A 22,994-nucleotide genomic window follows, 5' to 3' on the forward strand; every position below is an offset into this window, starting at 1 on the left:
AAAAGACTCTGGACTTGGTGCGCCAGGACTATCTAGATCGCAGCTTTTGAACCAGTCTTCCCAGCGGGGGGATAGAAATGGTTAGAAAAAGGGGGGAATTACTGCGGCTGGGCATTCTTAAACATGCATGTGTTCTGTGTTATGCGAATCCTTCAAGAACAGTTGGGGCAATGCAGGGAGTTGACCAGTTTCAGTGAAGCACCACATGTGAAGGATATAACAATCGTATAGAAGGACCTTGCCCGTTGTAGAGAGAGAATGAAGGAAACGCAGGGAGGTTAACCAGATGTGAGTCTCCGGTTTGCTACCCTACACTGGGGATGGAGGATAGGGGTTAGAAAGATTACAGAGAGGAAAACGCAAAAAAAAAAGGAACGTGCACATATGGAGACACACAAGGCGTTCCAGTTAAAGTCTTTCACACCCGTTATAGAGTTCGTGATGTGGCTACGGGGAAGCAGCATCTGTAGTTCGTGAGCAAGTTAGGTTCCTTTATGGGAACCGCCGGAAGTAGTAGTCCCTGCCTCAGCGAAGAAGAGAACGAAGTGGTGTTAGCTGCAGTGGGGTGTAAGCGTGTAAGTCGGCGACCCGCTGCCGTGTTTGTGGAGAAGGGCATTCAGATGACAGCTGCGCCTCTGATCAGCCCCAGTGTTGCCTATGCAAGGGCAACCACTCAGCTGATGATGTCAACTGCTCGAAACGAGCCGACGAACAAAGCCTGCTCGATATCATTCAAGCGAAACGATGTTCGAGAGCAGATGCTTATGCACTTCTGGATCGGAGGGATACTACATATGCCAGCCGTGCGCGAAGCTCTGTTGCTGATATACCGTCAAGTTTGACTACTTCAATAGTGTCCTCAGTAGAACAGGCTCTTTCTGTGGTAGTCGAGCGAATGCTGGGCAGTTTCACCGAGGCTCTATCTCAACTTGTTGCTGGCCAATCTCTGCCTACTGAATCACATGTTTCGGCGGCTACGCCGGCATCTCTCCCAAGCGCTGCTAGTAAGAGTCATTCCATGACGCCTCCTACCGTGCCCCAAGTACCGCCTGCCAACAGTGCTCCTGACAGTGTCGCTCACGTAGATATTTGTAGCATGGACGTTGAAATGCTCACCACTTCCCAGAAGCGTCGAGCTTCTTCCTCACCCTCGAAGTCAGCTGTTCCGCAAGTCAAAGCAAAGAAAGGACCCCCCAAATTAATTCCCCAGACTGATGTGCTGAAGGAGGCTGTTGATGCCTCTTTAATCAGTCGATAATCATGGCGGGTCTAAAAGTTATGCAGTGGAATTGTCGCTCCGTACTTTCTTCTTTACCGGATCTTGAATTACTTCTTCATAAACATAATCCAGATATTGTGATTTTACAAGAAGCGTGGCTCTCTCCACTTAAATCATTCACATTTAAAAAATTTCGTGTTTTCAGGGTAGATCGCGTTAATGGCAGGGGTGGTGGGTTAATAACTATGATCTCTACGAAAATATGTCACTGGGCATCAATCTCGCAGACAGTTATGCGCCCTGACTGTGAGTTGTTGGCGGTTGAAATCTCCCTTCCACAGTGCGCCAAAGTCACTATTGCTAACGTCTACTTCCCAATCGGTGTTCACAGGACAGACTGTTTGGATACCTTACTGAGCGGCGCAAACAGCACAGTCATCGCAGGAGATTTTAATTCGCACCACAGTGTCTGGGATAGTCGCTCTGACTCCTGCGGCCAGCTTCTGTGGTCCTGGATGTCAATGAATGCAGTGCGCTGCTGTAATTCCGGAGCAGTTACCTTTATGCGAGGAGGATCCCGTTCAATCATAGATTTAACATTAGCATCTCGTGGGGTTGGCGTATCTGCATGGTCAACTGAAGACTCAGGTACATCTAGTGACCACTTTCCAATAACCTTTTCTATTATATCCTCGCCTATCAGAAAAGGTGGTGCAACCATGAAATTTGTAAACCACATTATGTACAAAAAATTGATATCTGCCTCACTCCCCTCCATAGTTAGCTCAGGTCGAGCACAAAGAGCTCAGCGGACACCTTTCTGCAAGATGCTGCTGAGAGCTCTGTGTTCTCGGTGTGCACTACTGCTCCTGCCAGACAGCCGTCTCCTTGGTGGACGGAGGAGTGTGAGAAAGCTTATCGTCGTAGAAAAGCAGCCTGGAAAAGCCTTTCCTATAATCAGAGCCCAGCTAATTGGATAAATTATAAGTTCTTCTCTGCATGTTTCAAAAGAACTATTAAAAAGGCAAAGGAGGATTATAATCAAAATTTAAACACGTATCTCTCAAAACCCCAGAGTAAGAAGGCTGTCTATAGATTCATGGCGCAGAATAACAGCTCTCCGGCCTCCAATCGCATAAGGTCAATGGTAATGTCTCCGCAGGAGGCTAAGCAAAACCTTGAACGCATCGCGCAGGGGCTGGCCTTACGTTTCCAGGTACAGAAAGCAGAACCTTTGCACACTCTCACCCCCAGCTCGGACTATCCTGAGGTCGACGTGTCGGAGCTCCTGCAAATTGTTTCCTCGATGCACTCTGCTGCTCCGGAATCTGACGGGATTACTGTGGGCATGTTAAAGATTTTAGCGCACGACTTTCCAACTCACCTTCTAGATATTGTAAATGCGTCATTGGAAACCTCTTGGATTCCTCACAGTTGGAAAATTGCGAAAATCATTTCACTTTTAAAAAATGCAGACAATGGATTTCAATTAGACAATATTCGGCCAATTGCTTTAACCTCAAATTTAGTAAAGCTAATAGAAAGAGTAGTACACAGTCGCCTCACAAAGCATGTTCATCATATTAACGGCCTCAGCCCCGCACAGATTGGCTTTCGTCGCGGTTGTTCCATATGGTCCGCGCATGTGGATCTCGAGAGCCGAATACGACTCTCAATGCGCCAGAGAGAAGTTTCGGCCTTGGTGACGCTTGACGTTGCGAAGGCCTATGACAGCGTGGAGCACACAGTCCTCATTAACAATCTTGCTCAACTACAACCACCGCATTACCTCTACGCCTGGATTTGTGAATTTCTAAAAGATAGATTTTTCTTCTGTACAGACGGATCTTTTTGTTCTAATACCTATGGTCAATCAAGAGGTGCGCCGCAAGGCTCTGTTCTTTCTCCGCTGCTTTTCAACATATTAGTTCGGGACATCCCCATTCATCCTAACGTTACAGTTTATGTATACGCAGATGATATAGCTTTTTTTGCATCAGCAAAGGATATTCATGTGCTCTACGGGTATTTGCAGGCATATCTGAATGCTCTTGAAGTCTGGTTGGACCAAATCAATTTATCACTTAATGTCAGCAAATGTGGCGTGCTGGTATTTCCACCCGACGCTCCTATGTACATCTCGCTAGCCTACCGCTCCACTCCAATTCCGCAGGTGGAGTCGGTTAAATACCTAGGTGTTACTTATGACCAAAATTTGGACTGGCGACACCATATTAAGAATAATGTTATTAAAGGGGAACGTGCACTGGGCCGTTTGACCCGAGTTGGCAATAAAAAGTTTGGCATGCGTCGTGACACGCTACTGTTGCTCTATAAGGCTTATATGAGACCGATTCTGGAATTTGGTTGCCCCTTGTTCTCTGGTAGCGCGAACTACAAGCTGCAGCCATTAGCCTTACTGGAAAGGCGTGCCCTACGGCTATGCCTCGGGCTCCCAAAATCAGCTTCCAACGCTGTCCTTTATCTGGAAGCCCGTATCCCCAACCTCTATTCCCGCTTCCAACTTATAACAGTGCGTACTTTCCTCCAGTCTTTTGACCCGGCCCCAGGCGTTAGTATTCCAATTTTTGTATCCCAACCACACCTTTTTTTGACTAATCACTGGCCACGTTATCAGCTTCCGCAAGTTAGGTTCACGCAGAATCTGTTAGCTCCGCTTCAGGTTGATCTGATCTCCTTGCAACGAGTTGCTGACACGCAGGCTGATCCCGTCTTCAATTACGACTTTATTTTCCCGTCCCATGCGAAGCATATGCCCGCACATACCCTAAATGGTCTTCTTTCTGAACACCTACAGAAGTTTCCACATCATACTGTTCTCTCCACTGATGCCACCGGCAGCTGTGAGAAGGCGGCGATTGGCATATATTCGCAAGATCTAGCTTGGAGCTACTCCGTTCGTATCCCTGATTATACTCCTATATTCTTCGCAGAGTTTTTGGCCATTGGTTTGGCTCTTCTCAAAATTCCCAGACATGTCGCACGGGTTCTTATTCTTACAGACTGCCTTTCAGTTATTGTCTCTCTCCAAAATTCGGAAAAATCTTTCTTGACTCGTTCACTTAGGTTTTTTGTTCCGAGCACAGTGCGCGAGATCCGTTTGGTCTGGGTACCTGGGCATTCAGGCGTCTATTTTAACGAGGTGGCTGATTTATTGGCAAGGTCAGCTCTCAGCGCACCTGTAATATATCCCGTCCCTCACCTCATTCTGTTAGCAGCTTCAAGTTTCCAGCGGTTCCAACATATTTCAGCCACTTTGAGTGATCCGTTGCTCAATACCAGTGGACTTTCAACACCTAAAGTACCCATGGAATATCCGGTGGTGTAAGTCAAGGCTTTGTGAAGTGTCCATGACGCTCCTGCGATGTAGAATCCCTCACTTAAACTTGTACTTATGCAGGTGCGGGTTCGCTGCGACAAACCTTTGTGTATCATGTGGGCAAGTTGAATCAATCGATCATTTTCTCCTCTCTTGCCGGCGGTTCGCGGTTCAGAGAAAGCAATATCTGGAGGTTCCTCTTTCGAGACTAGGACTGCCTCTGTATCTTACAGTTCTTCTATCGTTCGGTGCGAGTGCCAAGGGATTCCCGTTAAGCAGTGTATGCGGCTACCTTCACGATTACATAAGTGCAACTAATCGATTATCTTGTTAGCTATATACAAAATTCTTTCGCATGTCCAAAAAAGGCTAGATTGATTCTATTCCGGATGACTCATACCTCTTGAATTCATTTTATTTTTCACAATTTTTTTTATATCTTGATTCAGTCTTCTGACGTTTCCTTCCCCGCGCAAATGCTTCATTGGCATTCTACTCTATACCTTGGCCAATCCCCTCCACGTGGGTATGTGCCATATTACTTGAGGAGAAGAAGAAGAAGCGGGGTGTCCACACCGCCTGTCAGGGGTAGCGTGGAGGGGCGACAGCGGGCGTCCAGAACCTCGGCCGCCATGGACAAAGGGTGCGGCGAGGATGGCGGCAAGAAGCGCGACGACCAGGCTCCGAGGCCAGCCGGTATCGACCCCGAGTACGCCGATTTCACCCAGTCATTGCTCAGTGCGTCGGCACGAAGCAGCTCGACTGCGGTCCTGGATGGCGGCGAAGAGGGAGCAGCCGGATTTCAAGTGAGCAGTGCAGGAACTGCTCGATGAGCAAAGTTCTCTCACGCTTAGAAGCGGCACGCCCATCACACGACCGACATCTTCTACATGGCTGGCTCGATGGATCGACAAGTAACGCTCAATGAGAGACTTCGCATAGCGGAGACGCGCATTTGCGGAGACGTATACCGGTTTGGCCGGCTTTCGTAAAGGCAGAATCAGTCAAGAAACGAAAAGCAGTAGAGGGAACATTAGTTTATATTTTCCCCGTAGGTCGTTGGCTCGTATCTCACCGGTGGCATGTGGTTGTTTTTTTTTTCTGCATTTATTAATCTCCCATTGGCGAAAACCACAAATTAAAAAGACGTCCCCTACGCTCCTCGGTTTCGGTGACTGTTGGCTCCCGTCATGTATGTCAACGAGGACCTCTTTCCCTTCCCTTGTCTGCTGAACAGTTTAACTCACTTTGGGTTGTTGTATGTCATAACGAGGACCTCTTTCTCTTCCCTTGTCTGCTGAATAGTTTAACTCACTTTGGGTGGTTGCATAGGAAGTCGGGTAGCATTCCCGACACTTCGAACTTATGAGAGTAGTGAGGGAAGTTCCGACTCTCCTGAAATCTGGGCGCACTCACTAACTGTACTTAAGAGACCAGAAGATGACCCCGTAACCTGTAAGCTGTTGTTAACAACGGTAAATTTCCAATTTGGAATGGACAACGGCCTTCCCGGCCAGTGGCATAGTATACCTGATCAATGTTTAGGATAGGGGCACCACAGGTTCAAAAGCATCCTTTCAGTTTTATAATAGTCTTAGGAAGGTTGCTCGCATATGCGTTTGAAATAGTGGCGTTGTGCAAATGTGTCCAATGCGCACGTGGCGCTTAAAGACATTATATATAATCCTTCAGATCAAGTGGCTGATTGGCGGCTTTCTACACGTATTGAGGGAAAGCTATCTGAACCTGTCGACTACTAGCTGTTCTCGCTAGCTTAGCGGGTATGAAATGGTGGCTCCAAATAGGCTACCCGAGTTATGACGCCGGACCGCGGATAATTTTTTGCTTCAAAGATTTAACCAGTGATGACCACAGAGGCCTAGCACCGTCAGTTGCTATGTAATACGGTTATTCAGCCAGTCGGTCCTATATGCCGGCACTTATTTTAGCGCGAACTACAAGCAGAACTACGCCGATTACTGGAAAGTCAGCTGGGCGGAATTCGGCGAGCCTGTAGTACGCAAGTTTGTTTTAGTAGACACCTTTAGTATATCGTGTACCATGCTACCGTTACCGGTACCGGAGTGCCGGAAGCCCGCGCGCAGCCAATGCGCATGCGCAAACCGTCTTGATGGCACCAGATGGCGCCAGGTACCGGGCAGCTGCGCGCGCGCCTGCGGCATCGGGACGAATCAGCGTGTGCTCACCGACGGTGGGCGGGCTCCCGGTACTCTGTAATCTTCATGCTAAATGTGTATATTATGACTGGTTTGAGCCCTTCAAGACAAAACATCGGATGATCGTATGTCGTATGTAGGCGCTCAAACAAAATGGCGGAGAATCATGGGTAGCACCTAGGGAAGAAAAATTAAGTATTTTGAGGGGAAAGGAGGAAAGTACACCTTCCGCTATGCGCAAGGGCAACCGTGGAACGTTGCAGGCTCGGCTCAGCGAGGCGCTCAACGAGAGGTTGCTGTACCCGCTGCGCGACACCTATCGCCAGGGAACCGAGATGGTGCAGACTCACGTCATGGACCCCGTCAACCAGGCGTACGCTCAGATAACCGCCGAGTACGCCGCCGGCCTCGTCCAGGTGAGCACTGGAATAAATTTACTCTGAAGCCTTAAAAAAGTTCACAGGTGATCGCACAATGTGATGGGGCATTTGTGCATCAGATTTATACTATTCTAATTCTCGTTTCTTGAATTCGCTTTTAGCATTCGCCTTTTAATTGCGTCTTTACCATTTCGCGCTCCCGCTAGGGGCGCTATCGCTGCACGCCTGCACCTTTCTATCTCGCACTCCTTAGCTCGCTCCGACGGTGGCTGCTCCGACGCGAGCGCTAGTTCCTCTCGCTTCCGTTAGGAACGTGTTGCAGCTCTCCTTATTCTTTTCCCTCCCCTTCTCGCACTCCTTCGTTCCACCCACACTACCTCCCAGTCACAAAGCTCACAACGGTAAATTGGTAAATTAGTTTTTTGGGGGAAGGAAATGGCGCAATATCTGTCTCACATTTCGGCGGACACCTGAACCGCGTCGTGAGGGAAAAGATAAAGGGAGGGAATGAAAGAATAAAGGAAGAAAGAGGTGCCGTAGTTGAGGGCTCCCTCACAACGGTGCTAATTTTCTGAAACGTGGACTATAGTGCTGATGCAGTAAAGCTCTAATGTCGAATATTGGCCTGTTTGTTACATTCATCATGGAACCGAAACATGAAGATCTTTAGCTAGACGAAGGACCGTGAAGCAAGCTGCAGTAAACGAAATGAAAGATATGACGACGAGTAATAAAAGTTTATATAGGATGTCCGAACGAACGGTAGTTGGTGATACGGTCCAGCTGAAACCAATTGAAAAAAATTGAGCCGGGCATGATATAAAAGGCGGAGGACAGATAACCAATCGTACATGTTAGGGTAACAGTAGATACCAGGAGAAATAAAACGTTGCCAGGACCGGTAGAGGAAAAAAGGGGGATAAAATTAGAGGATCTAAGTCATCTTGGATAGGGTGGTCGCGCAGCTAGCGCAGGACAAGGTAGAGTCATAACTTCATTGATGGCGATTATAATGATTTTTAATTGTGCGAGGGCAGCTTTGCCCTAGGAGCGCAGGGGCACAAGGTGCATTTTCTTTACAGAAGGGGAAGGTGGGGGGGGGGGGGGGGGGTCAAATACTCATTTCGAAGCGTTTCACCCCAAAGAAGCCGATCACTGGGTGTGGGAAGCTTGTAACCATTGTATCACCGGTGGGTACACAGAGCCACTGGGGATCGAACCCTGCTACCCCCGCTTACGAGACGGATGTGCAAACCAATAGGCAACTGCTACGGTACATGATGATGATTATGTTTACGCAAAGTTCGAGTGCTATTTGCCGCGTTCTGAAAGTGGGCACTGCCGCGAATCCTGCTTCGGCCGTCGGAGCCGAAGACTGCTCGGGCTTTTTTTAAAAAGACCTTAACATTGCCTGCTATACCATAGAATATGTCGCGATAGATATGCTGTTGAAGGTGTCTCGTTGAATCGTTATAAATTTGTCGCTAATAAAGCAGACATAGTTACAAACAATGTCGTGAAAAACTGGGTTCCATGCATGGCCAAATGACAGTATAGCTACAGGACACATGGCCGTATGCAAGACATGAACGATCCGTCGTGGCGATGATGCATCACGACAGCTTGCATGTACGATCAGTGTACGACAGATTTCGTCATTCCAAAGGGCTTCTTTCCTACAGTAATGCAAGGAGGCAGAAGTACAGGGTCGTCCATTCTTAGGGGGAACGCTCGAGCGCGTGGTCACGCTTTTTGTGGGACACGGTTGCACATGAAAGCAAAATGGCGCTGGAGAATATTTATGTGGAATTGGTGTTTCGCGTCATCTGCCACTTCGCTTCGATGCGCAGCCGTATCGGAGGCTGCGACCCTCAATGAGAACGGGCATGCCAGGGAACTTCGATATACACCATTATCCAGTAAATACAGACGTCAGCGCCATTTTCTCCCATAGAGGCCGGAGGGAAGCCAACTAAAGCGCCGTGTCGTCTTCATGACAACGGTGTCTAGCAGAAAAAAACTTCGAAACACCGCCGTCGAAAAGAGCAGCTCGTATCCGGGCCCGGTCACTCAGACAAATCGGCCACTGCCGCAGCTTTATAGCGCTGCGTGCGTGGGCAGCAATGATTCAGTTTTAAGCATCAGTTCACCTTCAGTAGCCAGGTGCGCTGAAGTATTTGAAACCGAAACAAACCGGAGTTTCCTACCCCTGGCCACGCGCTTGCGTGTGCATCCTAAATGTGGACGACACTGCACCTCGAAGCTGTTGTAACCATTTTTGTTCAACAGACGCACATGGTAGAGCCGATGAACCAGGCGTACCAGGACATGTCGGCCAGGGCGACGGAGCTGGTGCAGACGAACGTCGTTGATCCGGTCAATCAAGCTTACAACGAAGCGCCCTTGTACTTTCAGGTACGTCTCTCTGCGCAAGAATGACGTCATAAGAACGGTAAAAAAGAAGCGAAAAAGGAACATCAAAGTACATGCTACAACGACAAAAGGTTATGCACTAAGCGTAAGCTCAAGTCAGCTCAAAAGAACGTCTTGCTGGGCAAGTTGGTAACTGTACATCTTTGGTTACAGGCGCGAAAACAGACACAACACAAGATAGAAAGACGGGACGGAGCGCCATCTTGTGTTGTGTCTGTTTTCGCGCCTGTAACCAAAGATGTCAAGACAGCTTGTTTCCCTTCGTACGTCTTTGACCCGGGACCCTTTCTACACAGAGTGCTGTGGTTGACCCTCTGAAGGATGCGTATGCCCGGGCGGCCGACATGTACGAAGAGAACGTGGTGAAGCCTACCGTTCGCGCCACCGGCGACTTCACAAACTTCCTGAGCACCTATGGCCTCTGGCACGACGACGACAAAGGTGCGGGAGGAGCTGAAAAGAGTTGAGTCTTAAACACTTGGGATCTGTTCGTTGTACACGTTTTACTGCCCTCCTTAGTTGCACCGTAGACAAGGGGTAGTGCAAGTACTCGGTAGCTTGCATTATGGGACCCAGTGTCATTGCCTTTCAACAGTCCTCTCCCTGTTTGCAAACAATGTGACGTTACGGGCCGTGACCTGGCAGGCAGAAGTGCCTATCATTCAGACTGCTCTGTGTGCACTTAACAGCACAGTTATCCGGCGATAAGCCGATTGCCAGATGCGGTAAGCTGCCGCTGCTTTCTTTCTCGCGATTAAAGCGCCCCTGTCATGCCTGCTACGCCTGTAGTCACTGAAAAAAAAAGTTTGCTTATTACCGCATTCGTTTTCCCCGTGCCGTCGAGCATGGAAGGTGTTTGGCAGCCGCAGTCCAGTGCTCCAAGAACATGTGGAACGAGCCTTTGCAGGTAAATTGCATAGGACGCTGTCCTCTGGGGCTGGCATCACTACACAAGGTGCTGCTTAAACGAGGTTCAAAACTTTTCTTGAGTGTTAGTTGAAGATTTCGTCAGTTTTAGCTGTACCAATGCACAGGGGTTTTAAATAATCTCCTAAAATAGCGGCGTTGCGAAGGCAGGTACGCAAAGCACTACAAAAGTTATTGTTTTACTGGAAATACTGGGCAGCGGCAGCCGTATACCTTCCAAGTCCGAAGGCATGGAGGGGGGGGAATGCGGCACTCCAGCAAAGATTCCAGTGACTCCAGCTGCGCCACGCCTATTACGCCACCACACTGCCAGCCGCCGAATGTCCTACTTGGCGCACCGGTCCATGTGTGTTTTCATGTTCCTCGAATACATTGGCGTGTTTGAATTACTTTAGATATTTTAACTGATTGTTGTGACAGCCCTTTAGATCATCGCAACATTCCACGAAATCGTATTTAAACGCCCATCGCATTTATCTATCTACATTTATTTAAATAAGTAAATAAATTGACTACATCTCTGCGCTGTTAACCCCCTGCCTACTACTACTTCGATTGCTACTGGTACTACTGTTGCTCACTTGGTCAATTTCGTCAACACCGAACATTATCCTAACGGGCGCTGTCGCAGCCGGGATTGAGACAAGCTCTGCTCCCTGCAGCCCGTCCTTCGTGACGTACCTGCGGCGCTCATCGGGTTGCAGTTTGACTCATTAGCCACTGCCAGCTATCTCGCCGTAAATTTTTTTTATAACACTTACGAATTCAGCCGCAAAGTGCAGCCAGCACTTACGGAGATGTGGCGGTATACCGGCTGCCATAACTCTGTGTGCATAGCCTAAAAGGTTCAGTTAGCCTAGCGGTTTTTTTTATTGTATCTTTCAGAACTGTTTCTTTTCTTCCTCTGATAATAGACCCGCCAAAGTCTCCTCCACCTAAGCTTCAAGAAGACGGTGAGTGAAATTTTTGATCTACAAATTCACATCTCAAAGCGCAGCCATGCTCTAAGCCAAGAGCGTGGTTACCCACTTGTCTAAACCCATTTGTCTCCTGCTGGACACTTGATTGGATGTTTCGTTTGTTTTTACACGCGATTTGTTTACTTGCAAAGTTAATGATATCTTTTTACGCCTAGGACTCAGAATCTGTTCGGAGATAAATATATTTCTCATATATAATTTTGTTATATGGGACATGGCCTACTTCCTTACCAGATCCACCAGCTGCCGAGAACAAACCAAAAGGAAACGGTGACTGACCCCAGCATTCTAAATTTGCTAATAGGTTTCCTCTAAAAAATTTTTTTCACCATTTCCTACCTCCGCCTTCATATTAAAGACCCCCAACGGGCTGTTGTTGTGTTCAGCGCTACGAATATCGAGCTGTAGCTAATAACCTATAGCCACGTGCTTTCCGCTGAATGGTGAACCGGATATATGTGTCTGCATGTGCTCTATTGCCTTACATAACTTATTTGAAGGTCTTAGTTCGCGGATTTATGGTTAGTTGGGGTTTAACGTCCCAAAGCGACTCAGGCTATGATGAGGGACGCTGTAGTGAAGGTCTCCGGAAATTTGGACCACCTGGGGTTCTATAACGTGCACCGACATCGCACAGTACACGGGCCTCTAGAATTTCGCCCCCATCGGAATTCGACCACCGCGGCGTCTTTCGGGTCAGCAGTTGAGCGCCATAACCACTGAGCCGCCGCGGCGGCTGTTCGCGGATTTATAAAGTGTAGGAAATTTCTAGTGTTTTACTCGATTGCTTGTTTTTGCTACAAATGTTGTTTTACGGCACACCTAGAAGACACCAAAAAGGAGGCGGTGAGGGGCCCTGTGTAAACGTGATGCTTCGTCGAAGGGCTTTTCTTTTTTCTCGCTTTTCGTTTACTAGCGGTAAAACACCAGTCGTAAACGGAGACGAAAGAATTAAGGAACAACGTGTCTTCGTTCTCTCTCGTCTTCGCCCCAAAGTGCAGTTTACACCACGAGGCTTTTTCACTGTTTTCCAGCTCCAGTCATTGAGGGACACGCAAAACTGCAGCGGCCTCAAGCGGGTTATGCTATTGTGGAGCTAATAGCTCCGGGAGAGACTTTCTGTTTATGACCATGGTGGCACGTGAAATTTTCCGACACGGAAGCAGCGATCTGAAAGCAGTGCAATGCTTGACCAGGTCCGCCTGGAACAACGCGCACGCGTGATATTTGGTCCAAAATGTAACCATATGAGCTTTGGGGTTATATCATCTTATGTTTAACCCCATGAAACGGTGCCAGAGGATAAAAAAAAATGGCCTTCTATGCTGGCCCCTACTGGCTCCTATACCAGGACTTTCCCCAAGAACAGAAATAAGGCGTTTTTCCAAATTCCTAGGTGGCGGAGAAGTTTGTAAATATGACAAATTTCCGTCGTGCGTAAAAAAAAAAGATGTTAATAATTTACGGGGCGCCTTTAGAAAAACAACGTGCGCGCAGCTTTAGGGCAGCTGGCCGGCAAATGGTGCCCTAAAGGCAATCGACTCATGCGCAGTGGTGGTGCGCAGTGCGTGGTAGCGTTGGTGGTACGCACTTGGCTGTCTAATTTTAGGTATCGGTGCAGTCTATGCTGCGAATCCCAGATTACAAGCACTGTGTATGTCGTCGTGTCAAAAAACTGCGGCGATTCACTGCGGCGATTCGCATTGGAGAAATTCGAAAGCATTTCGTTCTTCTATGTATAGACACGCAGTATAGACGTCACTGAACTCCCTGGTTTTTTTCACAACGCCCGTACGCGTTTCATGACGTCATCAGGTGACGTCCAGGTGTTATGTCGACGTCTGTGGCTGTTGTGACGTCCAGACGTTATGTCGACGTCCGTGGCTATTGTGACGTCTAAGTGTAATTTTCATGTTAAATTGATTATCTAATTAAAACTCATCATTCAAATGTTTCCCACATCAAGTTCTCATCACGCACTATCCAACACAAACTTTTGCACCTTTATCGTAACAGAACGACGTAGTCTTGCGGACACGTTTTGCGGACACGAAACACGGGACATAGCTGTAGTGATGCTTTTGCATTAATAATTCAGTGTCAAAGAGCCACGACGATGATTTGAACCTAGTTTTGAGCGTTCGGCAAGTTTTTCGCGTACGTGATCACGTTGCAGGCGGTAAATGCGCCTCTTATTCGGCGCCTGCTGTGGCGTCAGTTTCAGCGCGGATTTTGTCGTCAAATTAGCCGCGATTTCGGGACGATGTTCGACTAAGACTGCCGAGGATAGGACGAAAAAGCATTTCATGCTTAATATAATTTCCCACTTGCCATCTGCCGAACTTCTGATGGTGAATCTTCACACACGTGGACCTTGTTTGTCAAATTTACTTTCAGCTTATGCGTGAAATAATTAGAATGCCCTGTAGGAAATGGGGATACAGAACATTATTTATCTGATCAATTTATGAGCGTACCTTCAGTTTTCACAGATGCACCAGCTCCCGAGAAGAAGCCAAAGGGCGATGGTGAGTGTGCATAGTTTGATATGTTGTCAACGGGTTCTCCTTCGCTTTTCTTCTCCGTTCCTCACCTTTCACTTGGCCGGGTACACGTAAGTTTGACAGCTAGGAAGGGCGCCTGCACATATAGCTCCCAACTGCCCGAAGAATGCGTTCTATGCGCTCATGGTGGGATGTGGCGTAGACATGAGCTGAAACAGCCCTTAAAAAAATTCTTTAGATGGTCGATGTCTATTGACTTCCTACAGACAAATCCTATAGTCTAGTCTATAGGCATTACAAAGCCTATCTACAGTTTATATACAATCTGCAGATTAATAGACTTTTGTTTACATACAGTTTATAGACTACGTGTACAGTTTATATACAATCTGCAGATTAATAGACTTTTGTTTACATACAGTTTATAGACTACGTGTAGACAAAATGAAGTGTCTCTTTGATGGCAATTGTCTATAAAAAGTCTATCATAGACGGTCTATAAGCTCGATATGTTAACTTTGAAGGCAAACTGAAGTTGGGCTGTATCAATTGATTACCGTGTTGTAATCGCAAAGACACCACTTTGGCAGAAAATGGAGCTTTTACAAGCTCTCCAGCGAACAGTGGTACGTAGACACTGCTTTTTTTTTCGCGGATCTCATAGGCTGCGGTCCACAACTATTCATTTCAAAACGGGGATCACTGAGTGTTTTTTGACGCAGACGTCACTACTTTGATGGCGGGACAGTTTTGAAATACAAAAACAAGTTGCTCAGCAATGACTGCCTCTTTCATGACGTATATGAATAAATGTATCCGTTACCACCATAATAAGTTTCTAGAACCATTCTGCCTCAAAGCAAACATAAGGAGATATGCATTTCGCATTCAGTCATTTTGGTGCATTCTCTTCTGTCGCACAGAATACGGACTTTCGATGTTGCGCTTTGCTCCACTACGGCACACCTTTCTTTCTTTCTTTCTTTCTTTCTTTCTTTCTTTCTTTCTTTCTTTCTTTCTTTCTTTCTTTCTTTCTTTCTCTCTTTCTTTCTTTCACTCCCTTCTTTATCCCTTTTCTTACGGCGTGGTTCAGGTGTCCAACGATATATTAGACAGATACTGCGCCATTTCCTTTCCCGAAAAAACAATTATTATTATTATTGCTGTTCCACATTTAATTAAAATTGGCTGTTGAGTAAATGCATATCTGTGGAAAATAGGAGCCCACGTGAGATTCGTTACACTTTTATACGATTACTTTTATGCGTCTTTTCATATCTGTGGTGAGATGCACGAGAATTTTCCAATTTTTTCTGCTTGGCTAAAGTTTTATGAATATATTTTGCCATAATATAACAACATGTAAATAGTCTTACCGATCTTCTTCTTATGCGTATTCTCTCTTGTTTTTCTAGCCATATGTACGCGCACTGTTAAATCTTGCTGAACATGTATTCCTTCTTGCCCAGCTAATGTGTAGTATACATCAGTTATTCAACATGATCTGTCGTTTTCATTGCATTTTGCCTTGTACAAGTGGGCCCTGGGTCCTTCAAGTGAAATATGTTCCACTTTTTTTTTTTGTCCGGGCCTACCTACATTGTCCTGATGTAAATAAAGGCGACTTGGCTTGACTTTGTTTTGTGGTCGGACAAACATCAACTTACCCACAAAGAGCCACACAATCGATTTTTGTTAAGAACAAAACCTATATGGAGCTGTGCTCAGTGCGTCTGTAACGTTCCGGAGCCGCATGCGGCCTATGAGAGATGTCATCGATGAGGTTTCTAGAACTATTACTAACATCTTTGGACACAGAGTATAGCTTGATCCAATAAATATTATCAGTAAAAATTGATTCTCTGGCCTTTTTACTCTGTACTGAAACGTTTGAACGGCAGCAAATTATGCGTTTACCGCCGAAGAAATTTGATTAAAAATTATTCCTGCTAGTCGCTTCTAACTCGTGACGTCCTTACCGAAAAGGACGCATTGTCACCGCTTTGAAGCGAATGGCTGTGTAGCGTAGCCTCCGAGATCGGAGTAACAAAATTAATCGCGACATCAGCGAAGTTTACTTACGAAGTCGGCGGGTGATGGCCACGCAAAAATGAAAAATGAGAATTGGTTTTTGGGGAAAGGAAATGGCGCAGTATCCGTCTCACATATTGGCGGACACCTGAACCGCGCCGTAAGGGAAGGGATTTCGGTCTTTTTCTAGACTATAAAGGATCCGTTTTTTGGCTATAGAGTGGGCGGTTCTGTTTCTTTTTGTCCTTCTCTTTATCCTCAGTTCCTTCAAGGTGAGCTGACATCGTGCAGCACACGAGCGTGCTTTCCCGCGATTTTGAGCTCAGTAGCCGAATGGCTGAGCCAGAGAGCCACCGCGGTGGGTAAAATAAATTTAAGACACTGGAACAAACTGCACTTGAGGGGGTCTTCAGTGGTCGTTCCTTGCTTGTCGAAGCCAATGTGGATGCTTACAGCAACTGCGTTATGGACGCAAAGCAGTGTCTACGTTAATCATGCCGTACATAATTGCCGGATAGTGTCGTAAAAAAAAAAACACCAGCAGCAAAATCCTTGTCCTCTTTGTGTCCGCATGTAGCACAAAAGTCTTGTTTGAGCAAAGTGAAGCCATTAAAAAAAACATTTTACTGTGTAGAGACGTGAAGAATCCTAAGAATCTGTACATTTGATCGCAAAATGAACGAGAAAGGCACACGTCCCTACGGTGCCTGTAAAATTGCCAGACACATTTCCTTTTATGTAGGGCCAAGTCTCTGCAGTTTGAAACGCCGTACCGTTTTTGTGCGGTTCTGTGACTTTACAGCGATAACTGCGCGTTATACTTATTCCTGGCTGAGCGGCGCTGGTGTAGTATGTCGTAACTTCAAACTTGACGTTCACCTGATTGAGAATGAAAATCGTACCAGGCGGTCCATGGCCGTCGAACTGGCGCTCTGGAGAATGTTCAGCATGGGTTGTTGCTATCCAAGCGGCCTCTAGGGTCCGAAAAGGGCACTGTGTCCAAGTCCGTCCTATTTGTTTTCTTTGTACCAAACGATTCTGAGCGTCTTTTTCTCTGTGTTGATGTTTATTCGGCTCCGAAGGGCGCATCTATTGCCGACAAAGTTGTATTTAGAAATCTAATTTTCCCGTTATGATATATAGTATTGAGCTCAGGTCGAAGCGAATACGTCACGCCGTAATGAAAAACCTGCTTTAGAATTCGTCCAGCGTGACAGGCGCTACATTACAACTTTCTGCTGCTATATTATTTTACAGGGGAGGATCCCAAGTCTCCTGCACCTCCCAAGAAGGAAAAGAGCGGTGAGTCTCCGATGAAGTTATTCTAATGACGCTTGCGTAACGTAAAGGCTTTTGTCCTTTAGGGCATTAACGTTAGCTCTTTTCAAAAATGTGGCGCCTGGCGGCGCCATCCGCAAAACCGTCTGGGCACCCTCAGGGTCCGAAGGGCGCCCTCTTCGGAGCATCCTCCAAAGGGTGCAATCTTCCTTGGGTGTACCTCAATGCACCCACCGGTAAAAATGCATGTCCCACCTACGAGCCCACCACCTCCCGCATACGAGCCTAATGATGTAACCCTTTGGCCTCCGTTGCGATGGCATACAGGCCAGAACATCCACTCTAATTGTATATCAACTCTAATACGTCTCTATTTCTTCGGGAATAGAAGCCTGCTTACGCCTCATCATTCGGATTAGAAACTCGTAACGTTCCTGGGATTTTTTTTACGACTAGAGCTTATGGGAGTAAGCAGCAAGTTTGGCTAGTTAGGGATGGCTGATCACTGAGAGGATTCACTGTGCTATACAAGCTGACACGACACGAAACGAACCGGACATTCGCATGTCCAGCTCGTTTGGTATTTTCGCAACGTCTTGTGCGGCGGTAAAGTTCTTATAGTCTCGAGCTGTGTATGGGAGCCCAACGTCCAGTACTAGTGCAACTGAAGTGATTTGTAGTCGCAGAACTCAGCAAGCCAAGCCAAAAAGAGAGGGAAGAAAAAAAGAGTACTTGGCTTGTCGCCCAAGCAGATCGGCGGCAAGCCAAAGAAAGTAATCCAAGAGCCAAGCCAAGACAACAGAGACGGAAGAATTGAGTGAAACATATGGAGAGATGAATAGACAAGCTGAGAGAAGAAAGAGAGAGAGGAGAAGCGAAGAAGCAGATTATAGAATTCAAGTTCTTTAAGTTTCGTGTTTTTTTATGAGATACATTTGTCTTATTTGTTTGCAATAGTAAAACATAATTAACGTCCGAAAAACGTAACACCCAAAATGCGGCCTTGGGAGCGCGGTAGCGGTGTAAGACGTGGTGTCTTGGGGAACCCAAACGTGTCACGCGTCGACCGTATTGAGGGAAGCAGTCGTATGGTTTGATGGATCGTTCGTTTAATTTGCCCCCTCAAGTGAGACTTCCTGCACAGCATGCCAAGTGTGAATTGCGGACAGCACACAGAGAATGTTAATGCAATGGGTCCCACGCAAAGTTGTAGCGTATAAATTGTTTCGCAACTGCGTTCAAGCATTCTGACATACTCTGGTTGGAACTTGGTGTCATCGGAGCTGAGTTCTGGTTGAAATGGTGAAGCGAGCTGGAGTAAAATTAAAACTTGGAACAATAGTTGAATGCAGTATAGAACGATGAAGTGGTGATATCCAGGCGCTAACGTGATCTGACGTGGTTAGCTGGTGCACTTAGCGCGCACTACATGACATTTTCATTTTTCCGTAGTATTGAGTGTGAAGTAACTAGAAGGATAAGAATGGGGTGGAGCGCATATGGCAGGTTCTCTCAGGTCATGAAAAGCAGTTTACCAATATCCCTCAAGAGAAAAATGTACAACAGCTGTATCTAAGCGGTACTCACCTACTAGGCAAAAACGTGGGGGCTAACGAAAAAGGTTCACCTTAATCTAAGGACAACGCCAAGATCCATGGAAAGAAAAATGATAGGTGTAACGTTAAGAGACCGGAAGCGGGCAGAGTGGGTGAGGGAACAAACACGGGGTAATGACATCCTAGTCGAAACCAAGAGAAAGAAATGGGCTTGGGCAGGGCATGTGATGCGAAGGCAAGATAACCGCTGGTCCTTAAGGGTAACGGAGTGGATTCCAAGAGACAATAGTGAAAACAGCGCTAAAGAAGAAGCCGGAAGGCGAAACGAGGAAGTGACAGGAAAGAGCGCTGACTGACAACTGAATTTATTGAGCGAAACTCGCGCAATATATAGGAAGGCAGTGGCAAAGATAGTCAGATGCAGTCAACGTCACATGATGCAAAGAGCCAAAAAGCGATAAAAAACAAAACAAGGTGATAAAGCCAACAGTGAACTGAAGCTCAAAAGGGGTGGTAACAAAAAGGAAACTACACTCAATGGCTATACACAGTTAATATCACATGGTGTAAAGAGCCATAATAGCGATAAAACCACAACAGATGAAAAGGCTAAAAGTCCGCAGAAACTCAAAGGGAAGGTAACAAAAACTACATGTTGACTTAAACAGTTAATGTCACAAGGTGTAAAGAGCCATAAAAACCAATAAAACATCCATAGCAGATAATAAGGGTAAAACCGATAAAAACTGAAGAAATGGAATTGTGGAAAGAATAAAAATTGACAATGTAGCAACGTAAGGGTAAAAAATTCACAGACCTTAACAAAAAAACGATGCAACAGTGACACTCAGCGATTGAAACACGCGTAGTTAACAATAAAAAAAATTTTTTTTAGCAATGTTGTTCCAAAAAGGCAAGTTCACTTCCGTACAAGGATTTAGACGCGCCACTGACACATTCCAAGCCCTTTCTTTTTATAAAGAAAGCTTCCTTCAATTCCCGGGCTACACTGTCTCTACTCCTATCAAGAACTACAGTTTCGCGTAAACGAGGCATGCATTTACACTCCTTGCAATGAACCGCTAGATTAGAGCCAGTGCCTTTTTCAAGTGAGCGCTCATGTTCCCTTAAACGTTCGTTCAAGCACCTTCCAGTCTGTCCAATATAAACTTTGTCGCATGTAAGCGGTATCTGGTAAATCACCCCTACCCTACACCTGACGAATATGTTGGCATGCTTAACGCCACAGGTTTGCTGTCTCGGCTTTTCGTTATTTATCCCGTGACACAACGTAGCTAGCTTGCAAGGGGCAGAAAAGACTACGGGAATCTCATATTTATTCGCAACCTTTTTCAAATTATGTGCTACCCGGTGGGAATACGGGATAACGGCTGGCCTCACCCTCCTATTGCTTTCCTGAGTAACTTTCTTCTCCTTGCCTTTAACTTTTTGAAGCAGAGTTTCAGTCACTGCCGAAATCACAGTCTGCGGAAAACCTGCCTGCAGTAACCGTGCGGTCTGCAGTATGGACCAACTAGCCCAGCAAAAAGTTCTGCTAGATTCCAAGAGAAAGCGAGCGTAGCAGGGGGCGGCAGATAGTTAGGTGGCCCGATGAGATTAAGAAGTTCTCAGGCATAGGGTGGGCGCAGCTGGCAACGGACAGGGTTGATTGGAGAGACATATGGGAGAGGCATTTGCCCTGCAGTGGGCGTATTCAGGCTGATGATGATAATGATGAGTCCCTGACCACCACCACCACCACCACCACCACCATCATCATCATCATCATCATCATTATTATTATTATTATTATTATATTATTATTATTATTATTATTATTATTATTATTATTATTATTATTATTATTATTATTATTATTATTATTATTATTATTATTATTATTATTATTATTATTATTATTATTATTATTTATATGGTAATATATCTATGTATTGTTTTTGGATGTTTTCTCTCACATTTTTTCTCCCAAGGTTCGCCAGCAGAAAGTCTTTCGCCAGCATAAATTAACAATTATTGATTGATAATCAGTCTGATCTACGTTCACTGGAGAATAAAGGCCTTTTCCATGTACTCTCCAATCAACCCTGTCATGCGCCATATGTGACTAATTTATCCCTGCGAACTTTCTAATCTAACCTAACCGGGATATAGCGATCAGTAATTTGTAGTAAGGCTTTTCAATAGTTCATATCGCATATACCCAAGAGTACGTTTCGATTTCATTATCTGAAAGCTTCTAATTGGTTTCAATTGCGTTCCACTGCGTTCAGTTTGCGTCCAGTACCACCCACTTGCATTGTAATGAGTGTCTATTGCGTTTCCAGTGTGAAGTTTTGCTTGTTGCTCCTCACCGCGGCTTTCGTATTCGCGCCCTCTCTGTTTCTGCTGAAAATTCGACCTTTCCATTCCAACTTCAGATGCACCAGGCGGCAAGGAAACGAAACCAAAATTAAGAGGTAAGTACATGTACAGTCTCGGTCAAAAGTGTTAAGGCTACATCGTTCAGCTGCAGCAAAATGCATCTTTCTAGAATGCTCCGTGTAGCGAATCATTCAAAACACAAGTCAAGCAGGAAGCTTCTCTACCAGCAAGAAGAAACCTTCTGCTAGCATTTCAAAGTCGTTCGGTCTTTAATAGTGCCTTAATGGCTCTGTTATGCGGCTGAAGCGAGAAGCCTTTGGCCTTAAGACTTTTGGCCAAGACTCATGTTATGCATGTGTAAGTGCATGAACCAAGTAAAGATTCTCGCTTACGCTTACGCTACTGATGGGGTTTGCCAAGGCATGTGGAAAATGTTAACTACTGAGCGTACGTTTTTCGCTGTTGGCATCCCTGAATAAACAACCGTCCGTCTGTGTGTATTGAATTTAGATAGTTTGTTGGGCTTGTTAGCGATTAACAGTATGAAATGGACGGACGGACGAGCTCAGCTTCAGCATAGCGCGATCCGCGTTCCGCTACCGTGATTAGCTTTCATGGGCCCCCATATCTGTCTGCGCAGTGACAGATATGCTTTCCAGATATGCATTCCTACTTCCATCTTTCTCCTCTCCACTGAAAATGGAGGGAGAAATTTTTCTCTCTCCACTTTGCCTACTCTGTATCGAGGCCTCACAAGTGAACGCTAATGCCGGACTTCCTTTTTGCGATAATGGGCGTTCTAATGCTAACGCACTGACAAAACTGTGTGCTTCGCTCTCTTGTTCCATTTCGCCTAGCGTTCAGGTTCTTGTTAGTGTTCGCTTAGTCTCGATTTACACATATCTGATTTATTTCGCGGTGAAAAAATTATGTTCAGGCATTGCTCCTAGCAAAGCTGGCTGTCAAAGGGTTAAGATACGCGGTGTTTCGGGCCTAAAGCATTATATTGAGTGTTAGAGTTACAACAGCGATAGAAGTGAGAGCGCCTTCTAGATGTTCCGGCTACTAACGTTTGTCGTGATTCACTCTCTTAACGGTCAACAAGGCAGCAGCCTTCCAGTGCTTTGAAATTAAAGCACCGAAAGGGTGCCCAAGGTGAATTACTTCGACACATTGACATTTCGGGAAAGAGCACTGATGGGAGGGGTCCGATTGCATCCTGATGTCTCTGAGTTTCAGTTGACTTATCACTTGATTTAAAGCAGCTTCGTTTGGTTGGATTTGAACCGTCAAGCAGTTGGACTGTCCACATAGCTTCTGGATATAAACTCGATTCCCGCGGTCGTTCTATCAACTGCTGTTTACGTAATGTCGGTTTTCCGAATCGTTTCAGGGTACCTCCAAAGTCCCCTGGTTCTCTTTTATCAGACTGTTACTTCTCAATACTCGGGAGCTTTTGCGTATACCCGTTTAGAGAACGAAGAGGGGACTCACCAAAACGCTGGACTAGGTAGGTTTTTTTTTTGTATTAGGAACCGCTAACGTGCTTTTAGTTAGAGTATTGTGCAACAGTTCTAGTTTTTCTTCTATCTCGTCTTTTTCTGGTTTCGTTCTTTAGAATGTTCAGCTCATTAAGTTGCTATTTATATTTTGCTTTTTTCCAGAAGAACCAAATCTCCCTTCAAAACCGGCAGACGGTGAGCGCGGCCGCACTTTTTCAGCACTCTTCCTTATATCCGACACAACCAAAAGATGCACGGTGGGGCCTCACGCGTCAGTTATCCCGA

At 46.0% G+C, this 22,994-nt stretch overlaps 1 protein-coding gene across 1 annotated transcript in view; it reads left to right on the forward strand.

Annotated features, from left to right (window-relative positions):
- The first annotated feature begins 5,125 nt into the window (after positions 1 to 5,125).
- Positions 5,126 to 22,994, forward strand: part of LOC144102150 (uncharacterized) — a 34,589-nt gene continuing 16,720 nt past the window's right edge. Inside the window, exons 1-9 of the mRNA XM_077635466.1 lie at positions 5,126 to 5,365; positions 7,000 to 7,152; positions 9,406 to 9,531; positions 9,846 to 9,990; positions 11,391 to 11,429; positions 13,940 to 13,984; positions 17,249 to 17,293; positions 22,601 to 22,717; positions 22,872 to 22,904. Of these exons, the coding sequence (XP_077491592.1) occupies positions 5,192 to 5,365; positions 7,000 to 7,152; positions 9,406 to 9,531; positions 9,846 to 9,990; positions 11,391 to 11,429; positions 13,940 to 13,984; positions 17,249 to 17,293; positions 22,601 to 22,717; positions 22,872 to 22,904 (877 nt within the window). The 5' untranslated portion in view covers positions 5,126 to 5,191. The remainder of the gene's footprint in view (positions 5,366 to 6,999; positions 7,153 to 9,405; positions 9,532 to 9,845; positions 9,991 to 11,390; positions 11,430 to 13,939; positions 13,985 to 17,248; positions 17,294 to 22,600; positions 22,718 to 22,871; positions 22,905 to 22,994) is intronic.

This window comes from Amblyomma americanum, chromosome 8, assembly GCF_052857255.1.
Source record: "Amblyomma americanum isolate KBUSLIRL-KWMA chromosome 8, ASM5285725v1, whole genome shotgun sequence".
Taxonomy (NCBI): Eukaryota; Metazoa; Arthropoda; class Arachnida; order Ixodida; family Ixodidae; genus Amblyomma; species Amblyomma americanum.